We start from the raw sequence: 24593 nt of genomic DNA, 5'->3' as shown, positions 1-24593 counted from the left end.
CAGCTGTTAGGGCCTGCCTCTGTGACTGCTCCCTGGTAAAGGACAATGCAACCTACTCCAGTATTCTGGCTGGGATAATCCCCTGGACAGAGGAGCCTGGTGGGCTACAGTCCATGGAGTCGCGAAACAGCTGCCCATGACTGAAGCGACGGAGCACAAGGGCATGCAGGCACTGTGACTGCTGCTGGAATTCCAGCTGCGAGATCTCTGCAGCTGGTGGTTAGAGGCTTACACACTGTAGATGTGTGTGTGTGTATGTGTGTGTGTGTGTGTGCGGCCACGCACTCTCTCTCTGGCCTCCATGCTTGATCCCAGTCCTAATAATGACCTACTCAGCGAAATGGAATTCTAATCATTCACTGTCTCTTGACCATTGCCAAGTAGAAGGACACAAAGTCTTTATATTAAAATTCAGAGCAACTTAGAAGCCACCATTTGGAGCCTTACACACCATACTTTGATGGAGTGCTCTTATTGGCCACATGTACAGAAGCCTTCATGTTGTCGACCACACAATATCATGTCTCTATAACATGGTAGGTGAGTATTGGCATAAGTCTAAAAAAATTAGCAAGCCTACTATCTAAACGAACATGCTAAATGTTGAGCATTACTTAGCATCATTATGCTTCAGAAGGTCTCTTTTGCCCTGAGTTCAGGTAACATGTTCAACTTCTATGAAAGCATATTTTGGTGTATTTGTAAAGTGTATATGTATGTGTTTGTGTGTGTATCTTATTCACTAGTAACCAGAGATAAGCAGGATCATGTTAACAATTTAACTAGGAGGCAGGAGACGTGGATCTTACTTTTACTCATGTTTTTATGCATCTTTGAGCACTTTCTCTTTCTAGAACTCCATATACTCATCTGCAAAATGAGGAATTTGAAGTAATCAGTGGTTCTTAAATAATTTGGAGGTCATGAACTTCTTTAAAAATCTGAAGAAGTCTTGGCACTTTCTTTCCAGGAGAAAGAAAAAATACACAACCAGACTAAATTGAATTTAGTTTCAGGAAGGAGTTTTACAGACCATTTTCAAGGCCATTATATTCAGCCATAGATATTATGCAATACATAATATGTACTTTAGAATTGTACAGTTCCAAAGGGCACGGTTCCTATAGACTAATGACACCCCTTCAGAGTTGAGCAAAGAGGTGGCTCTCTTTATAGCAATTCCTTAAACTCCAGGCTAAGAACTCTCGGGCCAAGTGAACTCTAAGAGTCTTTATGGATCTTGTTGTTGTTCAGTTGCCGAGTGGTGTCCAACTCTTGCAATCTCATGGACTGCAGCACGCCAGGCTTCCCTGTCCTTCACTGTCTCCTGGAGTTTGCCCAAACTCATGTCCATTGATTCAGTGATACCATCCAACCATCTCATTCTCTTTCTATGGATCTGAATGTCCCTAATTCCACAGTGACATTATTATTTTCAAAAACCTTGTGTTAGCTCAAGCTGTAAAATAAAATACACCAGACTAGATGGCTTAAACAACAGAAGTGTACTTCCTCAGAGCACTGGAAGTCCAGGATGCCAGTGGTGATGTTTCTCCTGAGGCTTCTCTCCTTGACTTGCAGATAGCCACTTTCTCTCTTGTCTTCACATGGCTCTTTTCTCCATAGCTGCACACTCCTGGTGTTGCTGCTTCTTCCAAGGACACCAAACTTGTTAGATCAGGGTCCCACCCTTATGACATCATTTAATTATAAATATCTCTTTAAGGGTCCTTTCTCCAAAAACAGCCACATTTAGGGGTTAGAATTTTAACATACGAATTTTAGAGAAACATAATGCAGTCTCTGATAAACCCCAAGTTGGTCAAGGCATTCCAGAGAGGAATGGTTAACAACTAGATGAATCAAAGCATCTTTTAAATCTCCCCATCTTTTAAATAAGTCTATCAAAAATTAGAATAACTATGCTGCTTTCTGAAGCAGGGATTTATAATTGATCATTTAAATCTTTTTCCTACTGTTCTTACTAAAGGGAACACTTTCACAGAGGTTTTTTTTGTTTGTTTGTTTGTTTTTCTTTGTTTTGAATAGTAAAACCAAACGAAACCAAACTTAAACACAAAAGCTATTTAAAAACTCGGTGCTGTAGAAATACCTTAACTTCATTTGAAAGTGATCATCAAAGAGTCAAGGGTTATATGTACTGGGGAAAGGAATGAGTTTGGGGAGAAGAAATTATAATAACCCATAAATATTTTCCCTGTTTGTTTTCCTTTGGGCCATGCATGTTATCACCCTCCTGTGATATAAATGAAAGCAGCTGGAAGTGTCTTCCACGTCTGGTACCTGGGGGTGGGGCAGCTGGGAGGGTTTCTATTTCTGCTAGTTCTGATCTTCCTTTCATCTGTAGTGGGAGAGTGGGGGTGCTGAGGAGAAAAGGCTGAGAGTTTCTTGTAGTCTTTCAAAATTTATTATTGCTCCCTTAGTGTCATATTTAGTAACCACCATCCGGCTGAGTAACTCCCAAAGCCAACAACCTGTGTACACCCACCCCTCCCTCCCCTAGCCTGTGCAGGAACTAAATGAGAGGTGTCCAGAGAGAGGAGGTTTAAAGAATGTGCTGGCTGTTGTTATTCCGAAAGCTTCACCGTGACTCTCTGGCTGTTTAATGTGTTTAGCAGTGACTCAAGCCTGTGAGTGATGTTACCGACCCCCTGAGAGTATGCCACGCCGCCCAGTAGCACGCTGTCCCTACGTCTTTCTCCTTCTGGATGCACCCACCTTTCTATGTTCATCTTCCCTACCCCGACAAGGTACACGTTTTTAGGAAATGGCAACAATCAAGCACGATGCCTCCCTCTGTGATCTTTACACCCACACAGACGTACTCCCTTGGTTGAAGTGGCTCACTCTCCTTGAATTGGGCTGAAAGGGACGTCACTGAAGACGTCTCCTCTCATACCACCCCTCCCCTGTGGATTCTCTTCTCGATTGCTAGAGAATCCCCAGCAAACATTTTGTCTTCTGCAATCATCTGCTTAAAATTAACATGTGAGTGGTTGGCCACGCCAGGCAGGAGAGATAAACAGTAGATATTATTATTCCAACGTTGTACTTGTTGGCCTCAGTGTCTCTTATGCAGATTTAAATTTTAGAAAACAGATATTCTATATGAGATAGCCTATCGTTTAGTGGCTTAATGTCTGGCAATTAATATTAGAGCAAAAAATTAAGACCCAGTTATTTTCATTTTTCAAGAGCATGACAATGAGTCTCTCAATCTACATATTAAACCATTGGAAATCATATAATAGAGTCTCTTCTTCATTAAAACTTGGTTTAACGGGACAAAAATGTGGTCTTTCTTCTGCTGTAGCTTGTTAAAAGCCATCTGATTTTCTCTGGCTCCAAGTTTCCATACATATATATATGCTTTTTGACATCCTCTTTTATAGCTTCAAAATAAGCTCCGTGTACCTCACTGTTAATGATGGTATTACTCATAGCAAAGATCTCTTTTGGAATATTGTTTCCAGGATTTTAACTTAGAGAGGATCAAACGTAAGTGAGTGTCAGATGCATTCTCCTGGTGTATAATTTCCAGATTGAGTAATACATTTTGAAAGTGTAATTGATTTTGTCAGGATCTGGGGTTCTGGAGTAAAGATTGGCAGTCTCAGGAAATGAACATCATCTGTATTCATGAAATAGTAACAAGATTGCTGTTGGTGTTCTGGGGACTCCTTTTGACCTACAAAGAGAAGGGAGCAAATTCAGAGATAAAGAGGTTGGCTGCCATTTGTGACAGAAATATAGGCAGTAATTTATTTATTTGCATCTCCTAAGACTCCAGTAATGAACAGCTACAAGTTATCTGAATATGAAATATTGTAGATTAGCAACTAATTTAATGCAATCCCTGTGACCTTTCTATTTTCAGATAGTGAACACAAAATATTTTTTAGTTTGTAAAGTATCAATTGCATAGGTATTATAAGAGTCAGTATATAATGAAAAGACTTTGAGTATCATTTAATTCTAATATATATAATTAAAAGTTGTTTATATGAAATATATTAAACAGTTTGATCTCAGGTCGCTTTCTGAAAGCATCCTTCTAATACTCCACTATATACAGAAAGTGGTAATTAAGGACATACAGTATTTTTTAAAACACAAATGAATTTACCTCCTTTTATTTATCATTTTTATTTATCTAATTTTATTTCATTTTATTGATAAAATGAGAGATTATATACTTCATTCAGTCACAGATGTTACAGATTTTTGTAACTGGTTTAGACACATTGTATTGTGGGCAAAACATATGGAGTGAAATTATTTATTCTTCATTATTTGCTTATGATTCTAATACATGACTACTTTTTGCATTATGTTTCATAAGTTTATAAAAGGGTGAGGGTGCATGCTAAGTCACTTCAGTTGTATCCAACTCTTTGTAATCCTGTGGATTGTAGCCTGCCAGGCTTCTCTGTCCATGGGATTTTCCAGGCAAGGATACTGGAGTGGGTTGCCATGCCCTCCTCCAGGGATTGACCCAGGGATCGAGCCCTTGTCTCTTATGTCTCCTGCGTTATCAGGCAGATTCTTTACCACTAGCACCACCTGGAAAGCCCTGTGAAATGTGTGTGTGTGTGTGTGTGTGTGTGTGTGTGTGTGAGAGAGAGAGAGAGAGAGAGAGAGAAGGCAATGGCACCCCACTCCAGTACTCTTGCCTGGAAAATCCCATGGACAGAGGAGTCTGGTAGGCTGCAGTCCATGGGATCCCGAAGAGTCGAACACGACTGAGCGACTTCACTTTCACTTTTCGCTTTCATGCATTGGAGAAGGAAATGGCAACCCACTCCAGTGTTCTTGCCTGGAGAATCCCAGGGACGGGGGAGCCTGGGGCGCTGCTGTCTATGGGGTCTCACAGAGTCAGACACGACTGAAGTGAGTTAGCAGCAGTGTGTATGTGTAATTGTTCTGTTCAGGATTGCATGTATGTCCATTAATTCTAATCTGTTAATTATGCTTTTTAAAAGAGTTAATAGCCTCTTTTTTTCTCCAGCTTATTCTGTAAGTTTTAACAAGAAGAATACAGGTCATCTATTCAATAGTTATCAAGCTCTTAACATGGGTTAAGCATTGTTATAATTCCTGGAAATTAACAGTGATCAAAAGAACAAAAATGTCTACCCCCATGGGATATGCATTTTAGTGGGGATTTTGATCATGGATTTGTCGTTTTTTCCAGTCTATCAATATGTGTTTTATATTTATTTTAGGTTGTGTTATTAGGTATACACAGTTCAGAACTGTTATATCCCCTGGGTTAATGGTTTTTCTTAAGACGTGACGATAACATTTTTGGTGATAGCATCTGTTTTGTCCAACATTTATATTTCTGAATCTGTTTTCTCTTGATTAACATTTCCCAAGTATATTTGTTAGAACATTGACTTGAGGGTATGATAATTTCTCTAGGTCCTACACAGTAATGCTTGCCAGGTGGCTCAGTGGTAAAGAATCGCCTGCCAATGCAGGAAAGGCAGGTTCGATCTGTGTGTCAGGAAGATCCCCAGGAGAAGGAAATGGCAACCCAGTCCAGGATTCTTGCCTGGGAAATCCCATGGACAGAGGAACCTGGTGGGCTACAGTCCATGGGGTCTGAAAGAGTCGGACATGACTTAGCACCTAAACAACAGCCACAACCACAGGCCATACACAACCACAGGTGACTTTTTTTTTCTTGTTTCTAGGTCATACTGCTTTAGGCCACTTACTAGTGTGTGAGAGAAAGGGACCTTCTGCCTTTTTAAAACACAGTTATGTAGTCTCAATTAAAAAACTGCCAAATCAATGTCCTAATTAATATACCTGGCAAATGTCAACCGAAAGGAAGCAGATATAATGTCCTCATTCACTTAGTTGAAGTTGGCTCATCTCCACATCCACCTTCCAGAAAAGGGACAGAGAAGTAGAAAACATGTCCTTCTCTGAAGATGGGAGCTGGAAGTTGCATACATCACTTTGTAGCATTCAGCAGTAGAACAGTAAATTCATTCAGGCCATAGATTCCGTAAATAGATGATGTGGGTTCAGATCCTGGTTCTGCCATCTACCAGCTATGGAAAGTGACAATGTGTATCTCCTTTCCCCAGTTATAGGATAGGGAGAAGAAGAAGTGTTAACAGCTCAGTCGTGTCTGACTCTTTGCAATCCCATGGACTGTAGCCCGCCAGGCTCCTCTGTCCACGGGATTCTCCAGGCAAGAATACTAGAGTGTGTTGCCAGTTCCTTTTCCAGGGGATCTTTCCGACCCAGGGATTGAACCTGGGTCTCTTGCATTGCCGGCAGATTCTTAATAGGGACAATAATAATACTTAACTTATATGCATTAAGGAAATATTGGTTATTATTCTCATTTTGAAGCCGCCACAAACAAGTATTTGCTAGTGGTAGTAGTGGTAGTGATACAATGTTTACTTAGATTTAGCGCTAGCATGCCAGTTCCTTTCACCCATCATTTCCTTTTGAATGCCACTCCTTTTCTCTGGGGTTGTTTTCTTTATACTGAAGTATAACCTTTCATGATTATGCCAGTGACAGTCTGTGAATGGTAAGCTTTCTCAAACTTTTTTCATCTGAAAATGTGTTAGGTTTGCCTCCACTCTTAAAAATTTGACTTGCCTAATTAAATAAACCTAGATTGAAAGGCAGCTTTCTTTCAACACAAAGCAATTATAATTCATTGTCTTGTAAGCTTTATGTAAAAGTAACCTGTTGATTTTAAGATTTTTATATTTAATTTTGGTGTTTGGAGTTTCATTATGATGAACCAAAGTGTGATGATGGGCACGCACACTCTCTTTATTTTAGGATCCTTTAGTAGAAGAGCCAACAGGGAGTTCACCTCAGTGCTCTGTGATGACTTAGATGGGTCAGATGGAGGTGGGGTGGGGTGGGGTGGGGTGGGAGGGAGGTCAGCAAGGGAAGGGAGGTATGTGTACATGAAGCTGATTCACTTCATTATGCTACAGAAACTAACACAGCACGGTAAAGCAACTATAACCACCCCCCCCCCCCCAAAATATAAAGATAGGTAAAGCTCAAAAAAAATTTTGTATTACTTAACTACAAAACAAATCATTATCTTTTTTTATTACCCTTTCCTCCTTTTCTAGAAATCTTAATAGTTGTATGTTGAAATTTTCATTTGATTTTTCATGGTTCTTACTCTCTCTTGTATTACGTAAGTCTTTTTCTCTCTATGCTACATTCTGAAAGTTTCTTTAGTTCTTTCCTCCAGGTCATTAATTTCCTCTTCAGCTGCATTTTCATAATCTATCCACTGACTTCTCCAAAGGAAATTCACTGGCTGTGTTGCATTTCCAAGTGACTTTAGCTCTTTATTAAGTATGCTCATTATCACATTATTATTTTTTTTTTCTCACCTATGGTTTCTGCAATTTCTTTATTTAGTCGTTTCAACCATTTGGGGGCAATTTTTTTCAGACTGTCCTGTTATCTCACATTCTTAGATTTCTCAGTCTTCCAGTCTTGTGTCTGTTAACTCTCTCCCGGTGGATAATCTTCTTACTGGATAGTTATTTTTCTTATTATCTTATTTTATGTTGATGTTTCTATAGGAGCCATGCATGCTATACTCTAGAGCAATATTCTAGAGAAATATTTCAGCTTCTTCTGACACTGACAAGTCATTTTCTGTCTTGATATCTCAGTTTGCCTAACTTTCTTAAGTGTCTTCTGAATACTTAACTATTTCTTTCTTATCCTAACCAGTTACTGAGGAATAATGACCTTGTCTTGGTTAGAGAGGGAGAGAGAAGTGTATTTTTTGCTTTTTGTTCAGGATTTTCAAGACACATGTCTTTATTTAGGGGAATTCAGTTTTATTTATATTCAGTCCACCAGGATTCCCTGCTGGGAGATAAAGGACGATAGGGTAAGCAAGTCAGCATACTCTTCCCATAGCAATGAGCTTTTCACCAATGAAAAATATCCCCTTTGATCACAGGAACAGCAGCTGTGTAGGTGTTGCTAGTGGGGGGAAAAAACACAATAATCTTTGGTGTTTAAAATAGAAGCATAAAATTGTTAATTTGTCTAAAGACAACTTGCACTGCATGCAATAATGAAAAATGAAGTTTTAGTGCAACAGTACTAGATTAATTTTACAGAAGTCTAAAATTTCTCATCTCGTTGTGTGAGGTTTTAATAAACAACCATGTGCTATGATTTTTGTAGCATGAAGGAATCAGGTTTGAGCCTCAAAATAAAGCCAAGAGATTACATTAAAGTAAATGCAGAGGTTAAGGGCAAATTGAAAGTTTAAAAGAAATTTTAATTGGTATTATATATAAGTTTGAAAATAAGTTTAGAGGTTATATATTCCATCCACTCATTTACTGCAAGACAGCAACTTTAGTGTCCCTAAAATTGTCCCATTCCTGCGATAGAGAGCCTGCTATCTTGCAAGATATTCCTTCCAATTTGTAAAAGCTCCAGATGTTGAAAAGTTCTCCCTTATAATGAGATGCTTGCATATTTTATGGATATATTTTTTTTTTGGGGGGGAGATATATGTAAATGTGTGTGTATATATAAATGTATACACTTTTGCATATATGTATGTATACAGGCATATATATGTATATGTATATATATATATGTATACACACATATATATGCATATCCTATATATGTGTTTGTTTATATCTATCTATCTACCTATGAGATTTTTCTCTCCTACAGTAGTTAAATGTATGTTAATACTATTTCACAAACATCCATTTAATGTCTTTTACTGTTCCGGTATTGTGCTAAGTTTGAGAGAGGGAATACTACAATCTCCATGAGAAAACAGGTTTTCAAAGGCTAGGCAACTTAGCCGAGGTCACACAGCTATTAAATAACGGAGCAAGGATTTGAACATAAGCTATCTGGCCCTAGAACTTAAGCTGTTTGACCCTCAGACCAGGCCCCAGTTCCTTACATGATTCCTCTATAAATTGTGTAGGGGATCCAGATATAAACCCAGCTGATGATAAGAGAAAGTGACAAATGCTAACAGAAGACAGGGAAGAACAACAAATTCTGCTTGTTCAGATTGGAAATGGTAGATTTTGAAGACATAGATACCATCAATGCCAAAATAGTGTTATCTTAAATGTTGTCTCATCTATTTTAGGAGCAGTCTATTTCTCTTGCTATGACACAGACTTACATCTCAGTATTCCCCTGTCCTCACCACCAGTTTTGGAAAGTGCAAAATCCTCAGTACCACTGAGAAATGCCCTTATTACTCATCTTGCAAACATTTTTGGAACTGCTTAGATAACACTTTTGTACCTTCTGTTTGGGGAACATTCGTCTCATCTCTCGCCCTGCCAAGACTTCTCTGTTAACTGGATTTAAGACTGCATGATATAAAAGAGAAAATGGCCAGTTATTTTATATCTCTGTCCCTCTGTCTTAGAAGATATACTCTTCATGGAATTGTGAGACAGATGCTTGTATAAGATGGATGCTTAAACTATAATATTTGTAGGACTAAAGGATAGTCTAATGAATTGGATCCAATGAGTATTTTAGTTTCTGAAAAGTAAGTGTGCAGGAGAAATTGAACAAAGGAAAACTCCTGGCTGTGCTACAATGTAAGTTTTTATTTATATGGTATTAATTTGACAACTCTGAATAAGGCAACCCAGTCATTTGAGATGAAAAACAGGGTTTCCAATATGTAAATTTCTCCTCCTCTCCTCTCCTCTCCTTTCCTCTTCCCTTCCCTTCTTCCATGGCCTGTTTTGTTTGTTTGTTTGAAGTAAAAAGCTGACACCTTTCTGAGATTTTCAGGATTTAGCAATCTGTCAAGTGAAAGCTAAGCTTAAAACTTGCCCCCTCCAGGAAGCCTGCTGTGGTTGACTCAACCCAAAACTACTAATCTCCTTACATTGACATTTCTGCTTCTCAGCCTATTTGAAATCATTCAAGGCCTCACCATCCTCATGGTACCACGATACCATGGTTCATGGTAATAGTTATCCTAAGCATTTACAGTGTTCCTTTCATATATATCTTCTCATTTACCCCTTAAAACGTCTTATGAGTTTTGAAGTATTCATGTTTATACTATTTAGGAAATAGGCTCAGTGAGTTTAAAATAACTGCTTTGAGGTCACAGGGAGTGGATCAGGATTTGAACTCTAGTCCTTTGACACTAGGGTCACCTGTCACCTTGTATATGAATCCCTCCTCAGAGTCCCTTTCTCCCCACAGTGGATTAACTCCATTCTCTATTCATGGAATAACAGACTGGTTCCAAATAGGAAAAGGAGCACGTCAAGGCTGTATATTGTCACCCTGCTTATTTAACTTATATGCAGAGTACATCATGAGAAATGCTGGGCTGGAGGAAACACACGCTGGAATCAAGATTTCCGGGAGAAATATCAATAACCTCAGATATGCAGATGACACCACCCTTATGGCAGAAAGTGAAGAGGAACTGAAAAGCCTCTTGATGAAAGTGAAAGAGGAGAGTGAAAAAGTTGGCTTAAAGCTCAACATTCAGAAAACAAAGATCATGGCATCCAGTCCCATCACTTCATGGCAGATAGATGGGGAAACAGTGGAAAGAGTGACACTTTATTTTGGGGGGCTCCAAAATCACTGCAGATGGTGACTGCAGATGAAATTAAAAGATGCTTACTCCTTGGAAGGAAAGTTATGACCAACCTAGACAGCATTTTCAAAAGCAGAGACATTATTTTGCCGAAACGGTCCATCTAGTCAAGGCTATGGTTTTTCCAGTGGTCATGTATGGATGTGAGAGTTGGACTATAAAGAAAGCTGGGCGCCAAAGAATTGATGCTTTTGAACTGTGGTGTTGGAGAAGACTCTTGAGAGTCCCTTGGCCTGCAAGGAGATCCAACCAGTCCATCCTAAAGGAGATCAGTCCTGGGTGTTTATTGAAACTCCAATACTTTGGCCACCTGGTGCGAAGAACTGAGTCATTTGAAAAGACCCTGATGCTGGGAAAGATTGAGGGCAGGAGGAGAAGGGGACGACAGGGAATGAGACGGTTGGATGGCATCACCGACTCGATGGACGTGGATTTGGGTGGACTCCGGGAGTTGGTGATGGACAGGGAGGCCTGGTGTGCTGCGGTTCATGGGGTCACAGAGTCAGACACAACGGAGCGACTGAACTGACTGCACTATTCTTCCGTATTGTTTGGTTATGCCTTTGTTCTAGCACTTACCATATTGTATATGGGAAACTGAACGTAGAGATGGGATTGATGGTTTGTTTTGTTTTTGATGGCTTTTTCCCTTGTTAGATTATAAACTTCTTAAGGTTTGAAATCTTCTCTTTTTTATCCCAGTCCCCTGTACTTCATCTGGCTCCTTGCACATAGTTACAGTATACTTCATGTTCATGAAATACACGCACGAAAATAATTATTGATGGCTCACTGGCAAAGAATCTGCCTGCCAGTTCAGGAGACACAGGAGACATGAATTCGATCCCTGGGCCATGATGATCCTCTGGAGGAGGAAATAGCAACTCACTCTAGTATCCTTGGCTGAAAAAAATCCCATAGACAGAGGAGCCTGGTGGGCTACAGTCCATGGGGTCACAGTGAGTTGGACACGACTGAGCATCTAAGTACAAGAATACAACAAAATATTCAGTAGAACCTAGTTCAGAGGCACATTTTTAGTAACTTTAAAAAAATATTGAATTATGGTAAAATGCCAGATAAATCCAATGGAAATTATTACAGGATTTAAAAGCCATGCTTTTTAGGAAGAAGGCTAAATAATTGAAATTTATAGTTTATTTGAGAAACGAAGGTGAGAAAATTAAGAGATGAGACAGAAAAGTAGCCCGAGAGACCTTCCATATCCCAAAGTAGACAGAAATTGCGTGAGCTCCACCGTTATGTTGGAAAATGATTACTGACGAAACGAGGCTGGGTTCCGGCATTCCACGTTATCTGATTCTGGGGCCATGGTGAGCTTTATTGTTTTGGAGTTGAAAGATGTTTGTGAGAAGGATATGATTAAGCTGCTCCCCATTCTGCTAAATATATGGGCAAAGAGAATCCAGTGAGTCAGGGAACACAGGGGAGTAACTTTCCATTCTACGTTTGGGAGTTGCAAGGGGAACTTTTTGTTTACCCAGTCCTCTTGAGATTTGTCAACGAGAAGAAAAAAAACCATCTACAGAGGTGCATTTCATGGAGTCAATTATTTTCATACTCGCATTTATTGACCCTTTACTGTTTATACACACAGTGCCAGGCACTGTTTATCCACACTTTACATGTAATACCGTTCCAAATCCTCAAAACAAGCCTTTGTGTTAGATAGCATGATATTCCCATTTCACAGAGGGAGAAGCTGTGATACAGAGGGGCTAAGGACCTTGCCAACATTTTTCAAAACAGCTAGAAAGCAAAATCAAGACGTTGAACCTAGGCAGTCAAGGCACCAGAGCCCCTGATCAAAATCAGTATGCACGCTCTCAAAGTGTCTTCTAAATACTTGATTTGATAATTTCCCTGTAAACATACAAAGGGTGTTATTACTTCTGTTGTTATATAACAATAATTCACTTTGTTTGAATCATTAAAACTAGATTAAGATGTACATGATCTCTGATAGCCAATGTAAGCTTAGAGAAGACCTACGGGAGTTTAAATGCCCCAATTTCTTAATGACTAACTAACTGAATCCTGTCCTCGATTAAAAGGAAAGTTGTTTCTATGAGAAAATAATTTCACTTGGATTTCCAAGGAAGCTGGCTAAGGTTTATATAGGAATATTTTATAGATGTATTTTCTTTTCTTTAAAGAAATGTGTAAAATTCCAACAAAACAGATATCCCAGAGCCATTGATCAACAGATTTGGAAAATTTCCTGGAGAGATTTTTCTCAACACCCAGACTCCTGATATCCCAATTTCAGCCACAAGGAGGACAAGAGAACAACTATGGATGTTTGTGTGAAGGATAAATTAAAGGAATAGAAGCAACATATTCTCTAAATGATAAAATTATACAAGGATGCTGTCGTCTTTGTTTTTTTAAATCAAAATACATGTAGGAGTGATACTTAAAAGAATAAAGCTTCTCTTTTATACTCCCAAATGTAAAACATAATCAAAATCTGCTTTTTTGCAGGATGGCTTTCTTAAATAAATGAGCAGAAGGATGAATTATGTGGCTATAAATAAACCCACTGACATATAATAAAGCAAAGTTCGATTGTTTTATGGAACCCTTGGATATATTTATAGTCATGTTAACAGTCACCTGTATTTTTTCAGGACTTGGATTTCATTTCACATTATGAGCGTTGAGTTGTTTTTGTTTTTCCCTCTTCCCTAAACTTACTCTTTGGAACTGTGTTTCAAGAGAAATGTAAGGATTTCTATTCCGTATATTTGGGGAGAAAAAGGGTCCTTGCCAGGATTTAGGGCTCACAGAGAAACAGACTGCCCCAGTGCTTCCTGTGTCTGTACCATCAGATCAGCTGTACCTGCAGCCAACACCTGAATGGGTGTCTCTCGCCAGCAGCAACGTGGAAAGCTGGAGGCTATGCAAAGCGAGAAAAGGAGTGTGCAGGCATGGAGACAGAAAGTGTTGTGAGAGACTGACAGGGCAATGGCGCATTAGATTCCTGGCACCTGACACCATTAAGTACTATCGTGGAGCGTATTTTAGGAGCCAGAAAATTCTCCAGAGTACTTCATAGCTGAGGTTTCCACCAGGTGGCTCAGTGGTAAAATAACTTGCCTGCCAATGCAGGAGACACAGGTTCGATCCCTGGGTCGGGAAGATCGCTGGAGGAGGAAATGGCACCCCACTCCAGTATTCTTGCCTGGGAAATCCATGGACAGAGGAGCCTGGTGGGCTGCAGTCCATGGGGTCACAGAGTCAGACAGGACCGAGCGACTGCACGGGTACGCACGCACCCACCAAAGCAAGACAGAGAGTGTCAGATGGATCAGGATTCTCGTATCTTATCTTGGGACAGTCTTTTTTGGGGGGAGAGGAGAGGAAAGGGGAGATTAAAATGGGGAGAAGAAATCTATAGTGCCAAATTCTGCAGCCTGAAATAATAGAGAAACCGAGCTATTAACCCAGGCAAATCCAGCCACAGGACCTTTTTTTGTTGTTGTTTTTTAAAGCTGCATTTCATTCAGAAACTTAAGGCTCCAAAAAGTCTGGTTAGGATGCCATGGCAGTTTATCCAAGTGGAGCTAAGCGTGGTTGTTCCTGTGAAATTATTTATACTTTTCAACTTTAAATCTGTGGTGAGCATAACGTTTCTAAATCTATTTCTCTTTCTATCTTAAAAACAGACTCTCATCTTCATGTAGCTGCATGCTTCATTCCTAAGTGTTCTCACTCAAAGGACCCACTAGAAAAGATAACTCAGAGGGAAAGACGGGAGCCTTTTGTGATGGTCCAGGTGAAGACAAATCCCTTTAACCAGATCTGCAGATGCAGACAGTATCTAGGGGTTATCCCTGGAGCTAAAAATCTAAACAACAACAACACCAACTTAATAGATCAGCCTAATATAAACTCGGGGCTTCCCAGGTGGCTCAGTTGCTAAAGAATCCACCTACTGAGAATCAATCCCTGGGTCAGGAAGATCCTCTGGATAAGGAAATGGCAACCCAGCCCAGTATTCTTGCCTGGAAAATTCCATGGACAGGGGAACTACTGAACCATGGTGGGCTACAGCCCATGGGATCGCAGAGTCAGACACGACTGAGTGACTGAACGTGCACATTCAGTGTAAACTCTAATAGACCTGAGAATGACGTGAATTAGAAAAGAAGTCTAAGTAGGAATATCTTAACTAGAGGAAGAGAGAAGGAGAGAAAGAAAATGAAAAAAAATATTTTCAACAATGTGTTAAATTGGAGGAGGACATTGTTTTTTATCAGGATAATTGTGGATTACCACTTTAAAGAGAAAGAAGAAAAACAAACCAGTCTTGCATTTGTCCTCTTGATATATATTCTCTGTGTTCTACTCGGTCCCCAAGTGGAATCAACCTTACCAGAATTCACAGATACTTCTTCTGACATTTTATGAAAAGTAAATAAATAAATGATAAGTATGACAAGTAAAATGAATAGTTCCAGCTGTGACGCACCAGTGGCATTTCCAGATTTTGTACTGCATTAAGGATTTATTTTTCACTTTGTTGCCTAGCAGAGAATTAATTGGAAGGTCCATCTAAACTTCCCATCCTTCCTTGGGATTAAGGGAAAAAAATACAGTCTCCAATACTCAATGCCAATTCAGAAAAGAAGAAAAGCATTAAGTGGATAGGTGGTCAACTCATGATCTCTGCAAATATGTGTCTCTGGGGGTCAGTGTCACTATAACCAGATAAATATGTCAGTGGAATGAATGGTATATAAAAAAATATGCATATAAGGTTAGAAGGGCTTCCCTGGTGTCTCAGCTGGTAAAGAATCCCGCTGCAACCCAGGAGACATGAGTTCAGTCTCTGGATTAGGAAGATCCCATGGAGAAGGAAATGGCAACCCACTCCAGTATTCTTGCCTGGGAAATCCCATGGACAGAGAAGCCTAGTGGGCTACAAGGCCATGGGGTTGCAGGAGTCAGACACAACTTAGCAACTAACCACATCACATGAGGTTGGAAATTGATTCCTTGGATGCATTAATGCAGCAAATGTTTACTGAGCTTCTACTCTGTGCTACCCACTCTTGTGCACACGGAAAATATAGGGGAGACCAAGGCAAAGGTTCAACTTCCAGGGAACGTCCAGTCTTTTTAAAAAGACAGACCATGAACAAATATAAATAAAATAATTTCAGAAAGTGGAGTGCTTTGAGGGAAACAGAGCATGGTCATGGGATAAAGTACCTTTTGGGGTGGCTGTAGCTTTCTTTAGATGAGGGTTAGAGAGGGCTTCTGAGGAGGTCACATCTGCAATGAAAAGCACATGAAAATCTTAGGGAAGAGTGTTCCAGAGAAGAGGGCCCAGCATGTTTAAAGGCCTTGAGTTGGGAAAGAGCTTTGCACATTCAAGAGCAAAAAGCAGATCCAGGAGACTGTGGCGTAGAGAGTAAGAGGTCATCTGGAAGAAGATGGAGTTGGACAACTAGGTATAAGCCAGGTCATCTAGGTCTCTTTAAGGCCATGATACAGAGACAAAGTCCAAAGCGCTGTGAGATTCCATCTGGAGGAGGACATCAAGGAGTGGTTGGACTGAATGGGAATTATCATCGACGTTAATGGAGGATGCCTAGGATATTAATATGTTTTTTTTTTTTTTTTCACTTTTGTCGTAATAGTTGCCTGAGACCCTAAACATGTACTTAACCTTCTTGGAGTTTTAGCTTATTTTTCTATTAAACAAAAATTACTGCCACTCTTTACTGCTATGCCAGATGCTATGTATACATTATCTCATTTAATATTCCCAAGAACCTTATAAGGGGAGGAGGAACTATTCCCATTTTACAGAGAAGGAAATCTGGTCTTAAATCAGGGAATAAATCAGGTCTCCATCAATCACCCCTCTCTCTTATTGTGCTGCTGTTGAGTACATGTTGCTAGTTTAAAACATCATGTTCATGGGCCACGGCCCAAAGGCATGAAAGATCACGAATGAGGGCCATCCCATTGGAGGCTGTGGATCTTGAATCACCCTTACAGCCAAGAGCCAGAGCAGCTGGGATGACTGTGCACCATTTACTGCAGGCAGCAGGCATCTTCAGGAGAACACCAATTTCCTAACCAGAGCACCAAGTCACCATCACAAAGTCTCAAAGGGACTTGATATTTGACTTTGAAGGCAAATCATTTCTAGGTTTGATATCTTTATGTTAGAGACAGATAATGCTAACTTATTTAACATCTCTTCAAGGTGCCCCAAGAATGAATAATCTCTTATTCTCAGTCAGGAGGCCTGAGATGTTTCTTGAGAGCAGGAATATGATAGGTGCTATAAACTTCTTTTTAAAAAAGAAATGCTGCAGAAGTGCTGTGTGTGTGTGTGTGTGTGTGCGCATGTCTCTCTCGCTATCTATCTATATATACACACATATATATACACACGCAAATATATATATATATATATATATATATGCATGCTCAGTTGCTTCAGTCATGTCCAACTCTTTGTGACTGCATGGACTATATAACCTGCCAGGCTCCCCTGTCCATGGAATTCTTCAGGCAAGAATACTGGAGTGGGTTGCCATGCCCTCCTTCAGGGAATCTTCCTGACCCAGGGATCAAACCCACGCCACTTATGTCTGCATTCACAGGTAGGTTCTTTAATACTAGCGCTACCTGGGAAGCCTGTATATAAATATATAAATATATATAATCAAGCATTGAAGAATTGATGCTTTTGAACTGTGGTGTTGGAGAAGACTCTTGAGAGTCCCTTAGACTGCAAGGAGATCCAACCAGTCCCGAAGGAAATCAGTCCCGAATATTCATTGGAAGGACTGATGCTGAAGCTGAAGCTCCAGTACTTTGGCCCCCTGATGTGAAGAACTGACTCACTGGAAAAGACCCTGATGCTGGGAAAGATAGAAGGTGGGAGGAGAAGGGGACAACAGAGGATGAGATGGTTGGATGGCATCACCGACTCGATGGACATGAGTTTGAGCAAGCTCTGGGGGTTGGTGATGGACAGGGAGGCCTGATGTGCTGCAGTCCTCGGGGTGGCAAAGAGTCAGACAGGACTGAGCCACTGAACAGAACTGAAGACATATAGACATGATTTAACCAGCAAGTGTCCTGTAGTATATATGATGTGATTTAACCAGCAAGTATTATTTCCTTACTTCTCCATCCCCGCCCCATCCCCAAATATATGGTGCTTTTATAACTAAGGGGAGTGGAAAGGAGGGAGTCAGAGGCAGCAACAGCAAGACCCGGGAGTCCAGGAGGCTGTCGGGTTTCTGTATCACGCTCAACCGCGTAGCGAGAAGTTGGGGAGTGAGGGATGGGATGAAGGCTGCCGTGTGCAGAATATCACCGTTTGCTGGCCGAGCTCTGGTCGGCTTCCTCCTGGAGTAACAGATGGCCACTGCGGGCTCGCCAAGCTTCTTCCTGCCTCTCCGCTCTCCCCTGCAGGTTCAGCCTGGATGTAAAAGCTGCACTCTCTTTCGTGCCAAGTCCTGGAGGCCGGGAGGCTCTACCCTCCGGGGGCAGCGTGCCTCTAAGGCCAGGGCAGGCCAGACCAGCCGCTCTTTCGCCAGCCGACTCAGCCCTCACCTCTTCTGAAGTTCTTAGACCAGCCAACTCCTGGGTCCTGAATTCCCAGAACATCCTGCCCACCAGGGGTGGAATCTACCTTCTCCAAGGCCCTCCCCGGGGGGGGGGGGGGGGGCGCATCAAACCTCTCACCCTCCGGGGGGGTCCAGGGGTCCACCTCGCCGCCTTCACCTTCACCTTCGAGAACCAGGACGCGCTGCCGGCATTCGCCCCTCGGTTGGGCTCGTATCCCCTTCGCCCCAAAGAGGCACGTCCCCGGAGACTGGCCGCGCGGTGCTGACCACCAGGCCGGGAGGAGCGCGCGCGCGCTCGGGCACTACCGCGTGCAAGCCGCTCCGGCGCTCCTGCTGACTCAAGGGGTTGATTTTTATTTCTATCTGGGGAGACTTCAGCCTTCGCTGCCGCCTGCATTTTTTTTTTTTTCTTTCCAACTACCGGAGTTTGGCTTAATATGCCTGGGAGAGGAGCAGGGATCGGGCAACCAAAAGGCGCAGCGCGCGCGCACACACACACACGCTTGTGCTCACTCCTCCGGTAGGGAGCCGAGCGTGAGCAGGCAGGGTGTTGATGCGCGCGCGTAGCTCGCGCGGGGGGGAGACCAGCGTGCGCTTGAATGGGGAGGGCCGGGATTCCGGGGCGCTCGGGCCCCTCCTCCCTCCGAGCCAGCCAGTCCCTCGGCCGAGCGCTCGGGCTGCCCTGATTTGCTCTCGGGAGTGCGCTATTTGCATACGACTTGCCCATTCGTGAATCTGGCGCCCCAACTCCTCGCTTCGCTTCACCTGTGCCTCCCGGTTCCGCGCGCTTTGCAGGCGCCCGCCCGCCTCCCGGCCAGCTCGGCCGCCCGCCGGGCACCTCCTCGCGCGCCTTCGCGGCTCCCCCACCCCGCCTCTCTGCGCCCGGGCCACGTCGGTTTGGGTGGCCGCTCCGCGCTGGGTTCCTCCTCCTCCTCCTCTTCTCTGTCTCTCCGGTCGTTCTTGTTCCTGTCTTCCTCCGGCGGCTGCTGCCTTTTCACCCCGTTGAGAAACCCGGCCCGCAGGCGGCTGCTCCGTGGCGCTCTTCCAGAACACGCAGGGTTCACAGCCTCCGCCCCCCGGAGCCCTTCCACCGAGACTCCGAGGACCCCGCGAAGAACTCTCAGCATCTGCAGCCCCCCTTTTCCTGGGAGTTCTGCATTGCATCGCTCGCCAAGTTGGGGGAAAAAAATGTTCAAACTGCTCGGATGTTGGGATAAACTAAGCTGAACCTACTTGGGTCTCCTGCCGTCTCCTCTTCTTCCTTCATTTCCACCTTCCCTCCGTGTGGCTTCCCGGAGTGTGCAGTTAAGTCATCCGACCCGAGGTGCCCCGCGGAGACCAGGAGGAGCTGGAAGGGCCTCCCCTGACATGTGTGGCATTCCGGGGCTCCCTAGGAGGGTTGCTATACCTGGGTGTACTTTGGCATCGTAAATTTCAGCTCCAAGAAAGGGGAGCTTTTGCCTCATTTTTTTTTTTTTTTTAAGTAGTTTTCTTCCCCCCATCATCTGTCTTGAAAACGCTCATTCCTTCCCTGTTTTCCAAAATCCGGGCAAGTATCCCTTCTGCTATGATGGGTCCCTGGGCATCATGAACTTAATTATTCCTCACTGGCTGGAATTCAAACTGCCCATCTGTGGTGGTCCTGTGCGCTGACCATGCACCTGAGAATCCACGCGAGACGGAGCCCTCCTCGCCGGCCGGCCTGGACGCTTGGGATCTGGTCCCTTTTCTGGGGATGTATCGTCAGCTCTGTGTGGAGTTCCTCTAACGTAGCCTCCTCCTCCTCGCCGGGGTCTCACTCTCAGCACGAGCACCATTTCCATGGCAGCAAGCATCACTCAGTGCCTATTTCTATCTATCGCTCCCCTGTTTCCCTTCGAGGAGGGCACGGTGGGTCTCTCTGCTCTTTATCGTTTTAATGGGGCATAGCAATTCCGTAACCCACTCGCCTTTCAGGTAATGTTAAGGGTGGGAAAAGAATTTGGAAAAAATTGGATTGAAAATCATGAAAAGCATCGCATGTGCATGAGGGAAGAAAATGCCCAATTTCCCCTATAAGCTGGTTTTTTCTGCCCCGTTCCCATTTTCTCTAATGGGTCCGCCCCACCTGGGCTGGCTTACTTATTCAGGGCTGCACAAGCACTGGTATTCTCCTGTTTGGACCCCTCTGCTTCCTTCACCCAACAGATGGCAGGCAACTTATCAGAGAAGTCCCCATTGCTGCACTTTTGAGAATCCATTCATTCACCTTGTTTTTACCCTTCTTTGATCTTGTTGGAGAGCTAGTCCTGGGAAAATAGCAGGCAGCAGGAATCCTTATGTCTTCAGCCTGAAGTTGACTGAACTGCTTTAAAGTGGTTAAGGTTGGGGAGGGGGGGGAAAGTAGCTGAGTGTAGAGAGGCAGAAAATATTTTTTTTTAATAAACAGTGGTCATTACTGTTCATGTGCACAGCTTTAAGTTTGTCCACATGTCAGATGGAGAGAGCAGCTATGATGAAAACTATACCCCTAATATTGCTAACTACCTGGGAGGAGGCAATGCATAAGATAAGGCAAAGTCCATGTATAATTTACCCAAGTGTAAATTGTTGCCACTTCAATCCCCCCACTGATGGGAATTTGTTTCCACTAAGGGAAGCATGGGTGGGCTTGTTCACACCATGCAAGTATGATGTGTTTTGCTCTAAACGACCCTCCTTGCATAGCGAGTGAAAGAGGAGATCTCTGGCTCTTAAAATGAGAACTCAGCTTTCAGCAGGCTACCTCTGAAAAGGGTGATGTCCGCGGTGGAGGTTGGTGCTTGCTGTAGTAAACTGTTCTGAAGCTTCGTTATTTGTTTACTATGCACTCCACTCTGACGGGGATCACAGAGCCCACCTGCAGGAGCAGCCCTCTGAGGAGCAGCGAGAGCAAACCGCCCTGGAGGTCCCCTGCCCTAGCGTGTATTTTGAAGACCTGTCACATCCAGACCCCACTGGGAACATCCGTTCTTCCCACCGTCTCCCGGCGCTGGGTTCCTGCTCTGTGCTGTGCTGTCTGTAGTGTTAAGTGGAAGCACATGGAGAAAATGCCAGCACGTCCTCTTGCTCTGATTCTTTCTTTACATTTTATTTGATGGAGTCGTCAAGCGGCTCAGAGCTTGTACTAGTTGTTAGAGAGGAGGTGCTGGGGAGGAGGGAATGCTTGATCTGATTGCTGTTTTCTCTGTGATTCCTGCTGGGTTTTGGTGTAGGCTTTAAGGAAAAAAAAAAAGAAAAAAAAAAAAAAAACACCGTAGGAGAGGAAAGTGCCGCAACCACCAAAAAGGCAAAAGCAATTTCATGGAAATAGAAACTGTCAGTTTCTAAGGAGGAGAGGGACTGGCAGTTGGGGGTGGGATCGTAAAGGGTGAGAAAGGAAAAGAGAGGGGTGGGAGATGGAGGAAGCCAGACAGACTATTACTAATAGCCATAATTAAACGCGGAAACGCTCAGCGATAATTAGCTAAATTTTGCTAATTAGTGTAAATGATCAGCAGGGAGATGAAGATACGCATTTGTTAGAGGTTATATAGGCTGGCAGGGCCTCTATGCTTTCTGTTCGGGATATAAACAGTTAAAAGCAGCGAGTAGTTAAGTGAGGGAATGTGTGGTACTTCCCTGGGATTCTGAAATTTGTCAATCTCCTCCTCTCCCCTTGGCTCCGTCCCCCTCCCTCTCTCAGTCAGCTGAGGGGCCTAGAGGGGTTGAGCCCAGCACAGGTTAAACACAACCCTTCTCTATTTACTTTAATTCTTCCCTGATTGGTTGCTCAGGACCCTCTAAATCTTTTTAACTGGTTCCCAGTCTACTTCCTCATTAACCTACATCTGATAAGATTCGGGGCCACAGAAAAAGGAGAACCAAGTGCGTAAATGATTAGAGACCCTGGAAAAGGTCCTCAGTTCCCATCAGAGTTGTAGAACGCAGTGAACTTAAGAATCTAGCGTGACTGAAGACAAGACAGCTCACAAAATCAACTCTAGTATCTCCTTTCAATCCTGAAGTCCCATCCCATTCAGCTGGGCTTGGAGACGGGATGCATCTATATTAGGCAGGCTCCTTGCATGTTTAATTCATATTTGGGGGGTTGAAATCAAGAGAAGTAGCAAGCAAAAAGACACCCCAAACTCTGGCTTCAATCCCATGTCTAAGCTGTGCCCTTTTCTGCCTGAAAGGACCAGAAGACCCCTCAGTACTTCCTTAATGTCCCTCATTCTTACTTGGAGTACCCTTGCTTTCCCCTCGTCCGAGACAAAGCCTTAGCTATCAACAATTGCTTTCAAAAATGTTTTGGATGGAGGTGGTAGGAGGCTAATGGTTGTTACTCACAGTTTCCTCCAACCTGATTCCAGAGTTAAAAGCAGCCGTTTCTACTGTCTGTGAGGAAGTAAATGTCCTTCATTCTGGTATAAATGAACACTAGGACCTTGAGTCCAGTAATGGTCTCTGGACTCAAGGAGATGTTTTTTTTTGTTTGTTTTTTTTTTTTCTACCCTTGTTCCCTTTGTCCATTTCCTGAGAAGCTGGAGGTCCTCAGATCTGCCCTGTTAATGAACACCTCCTTTGTCTAAAACCTCCTATCCTATAGTGAAACTCACACAAAAACAGATGGAAGAGAGAGAAATCCTCCCAACAGCTGATCTTCTATCCAGGCTTGATTCTGTTCTTTAAAAAATTTACTGTGTATGGATTTTGCCCAAAATCTTGATCCCAGGGCAGCCTAGAGCAGGTTGAGCTCCTTTATAAGCTGGGGAGACTACGAGCACCCTGCTGGAATATGCAAAATAGTTTTAGGTGAAAATTGTGTCTCTGAATAGAATGAACTCTCTTCTCACTTGGAGTCTAGTAAGCTTTCACCCATTACTCAGTCCCTTCTCTGAGGCTTGTTGCTTCCTTGCGTGCTCTCTTCTACTGAACTAACATTTATTGGGTATTTACTATGTGCTAGGCTGTGTGTAACCTGCTAAGGATAGAAAACTAAATAGGGCATTGTATTGTTCAGCATGGAATAATTTCAGAAGTATTTGGATCATCTGTGAAAGATAGATGCTTCTGTAAATTTTAAAAATAGGAGGGATGGGACAAGGATCCAGATACCCAACCAAATTAACTACTATGAAATCTAAACATCCCTTGTGAAATGCAGATCTACAGTATTCTGTTATTCAAAATATCCTTCAGTTATTTTTCTTTCTCATCTTTATTTTCATACTTCTATGTCACGCCTGTTGAAGCTCCTAGGTAATTTAGTGCTGTGGGACATATAACTGGAGAAGGAAATGGCAACTCACTTCAGTATTCTTGTCTGGAAAATCCCATGGACAGAAGACCCAGGTGGCTGGATTCCATGAGGTTGCAAAGAGTCAGATACGACTTAGCAACTGAGCATGCATGGGATGTATAAATATTGAAATACACTTGTTTACCAACCTTAGAGTTTTCTGTATCTTTTCCCTCTCTCCCACCTTTAAGAAGAGTGCGACACATCCACTTAAAAGTGTCTCAATACAGTTTAAAAAAGTTTGCTCTTGAGCCTAGGTTTACTTAATATGTGACTTCTACTTTGTTTTCCACAGAATAGCAGAGCTTGCTGGCTTTTTAGACATTTGGGGGCATAAAACTCAGTTTTTTTTGTAAAATAAAAAAATATACCACAATGTATTAGAAGAAAGCCTCTTGACCAGAAACCTGTGTGTGTGTGTGTGTGTCTGTGTCTGTGTGTCTGTGTGTCTGTGTATCTGTGTCTGTGTCTGTGTGTGTCTCTGTGTATGTGTGTGCCTGTGTATCTGTGTGTGTGTGTGTCTGTGTGTGTGTCTGTCTGTGTTTGTGTGTGTGTGTGTCTGTGTATCTCTGTGTGTGTGTCTGTGTGTGTGTGTGTCTGTGTATCTGTGTCTCTGTCTGTGTGTGTCTGTGTCTGTGTCTGTGTGTGCCTGTGTATCTCTGTGTGTGTGTGTCTGTGTGTGTGTGTGTGTGTGTGTCTGTGTATCTCTGTGTGTCTGTCTGTCTGTCTCTGTGTCTGTGTGTGTCTGTGTGTCTCTGTCTGTGTGTGTGTGTGTGTGTATGTGTCTGTCTGTCTCTGTGTGTGTGTGTCTGTCTGTCTGTCTGTGTCTCTATCTCTCTGTCTCTGTCTGTGTGTCTGTCTGTCTGTGTATGTGTCTCTGTGTGTGTGTGTGTGTGTGTCTGTCTGTGTATGTGTCTGTGTGTGTGTGTCTGTGTGTGTAGGTAAGTCCTCTTTGAATCATCTTAGCAAAGGTGGTGGTAGTAGTCTGTCTTGTGACCCATTA

General features: G+C 42.8%; 1 protein-coding gene across 8 annotated transcripts in view; it reads left to right on the top strand.

The window, feature by feature from the left end:
• Nucleotides 1–24593, top strand: part of NRXN3 (neurexin 3) — a 1763013-nt gene that overhangs the window by 1125488 nt on the left and 612932 nt on the right. For 4 of the 8 annotated variants that reach the window (XM_068964458.1, XM_068964461.1, XM_068964460.1 and 1 more), the window contains exon 1: nucleotides 19944–20178. The exons of the other annotated variants lie outside the window; for them this stretch is intronic. In XM_068964458.1, the coding sequence (XP_068820559.1) occupies nucleotides 19944–20178 (235 nt within the window). Of the gene's footprint in view, nucleotides 1–19943; nucleotides 20179–24593 lie in introns of those variants that run through there. 8 annotated transcript variants of the gene reach the window in all.

The sequence above is a fragment of the Capricornis sumatraensis genome, chromosome 2 (assembly GCF_032405125.1).
Source record: "Capricornis sumatraensis isolate serow.1 chromosome 2, serow.2, whole genome shotgun sequence".
Classification (NCBI taxonomy): domain Eukaryota; kingdom Metazoa; phylum Chordata; class Mammalia; order Artiodactyla; family Bovidae; genus Capricornis; species Capricornis sumatraensis.
Note: the sequence above shows the minus strand (reverse complement) of the source record. Positions and strands in the feature narration are given on the sequence as shown.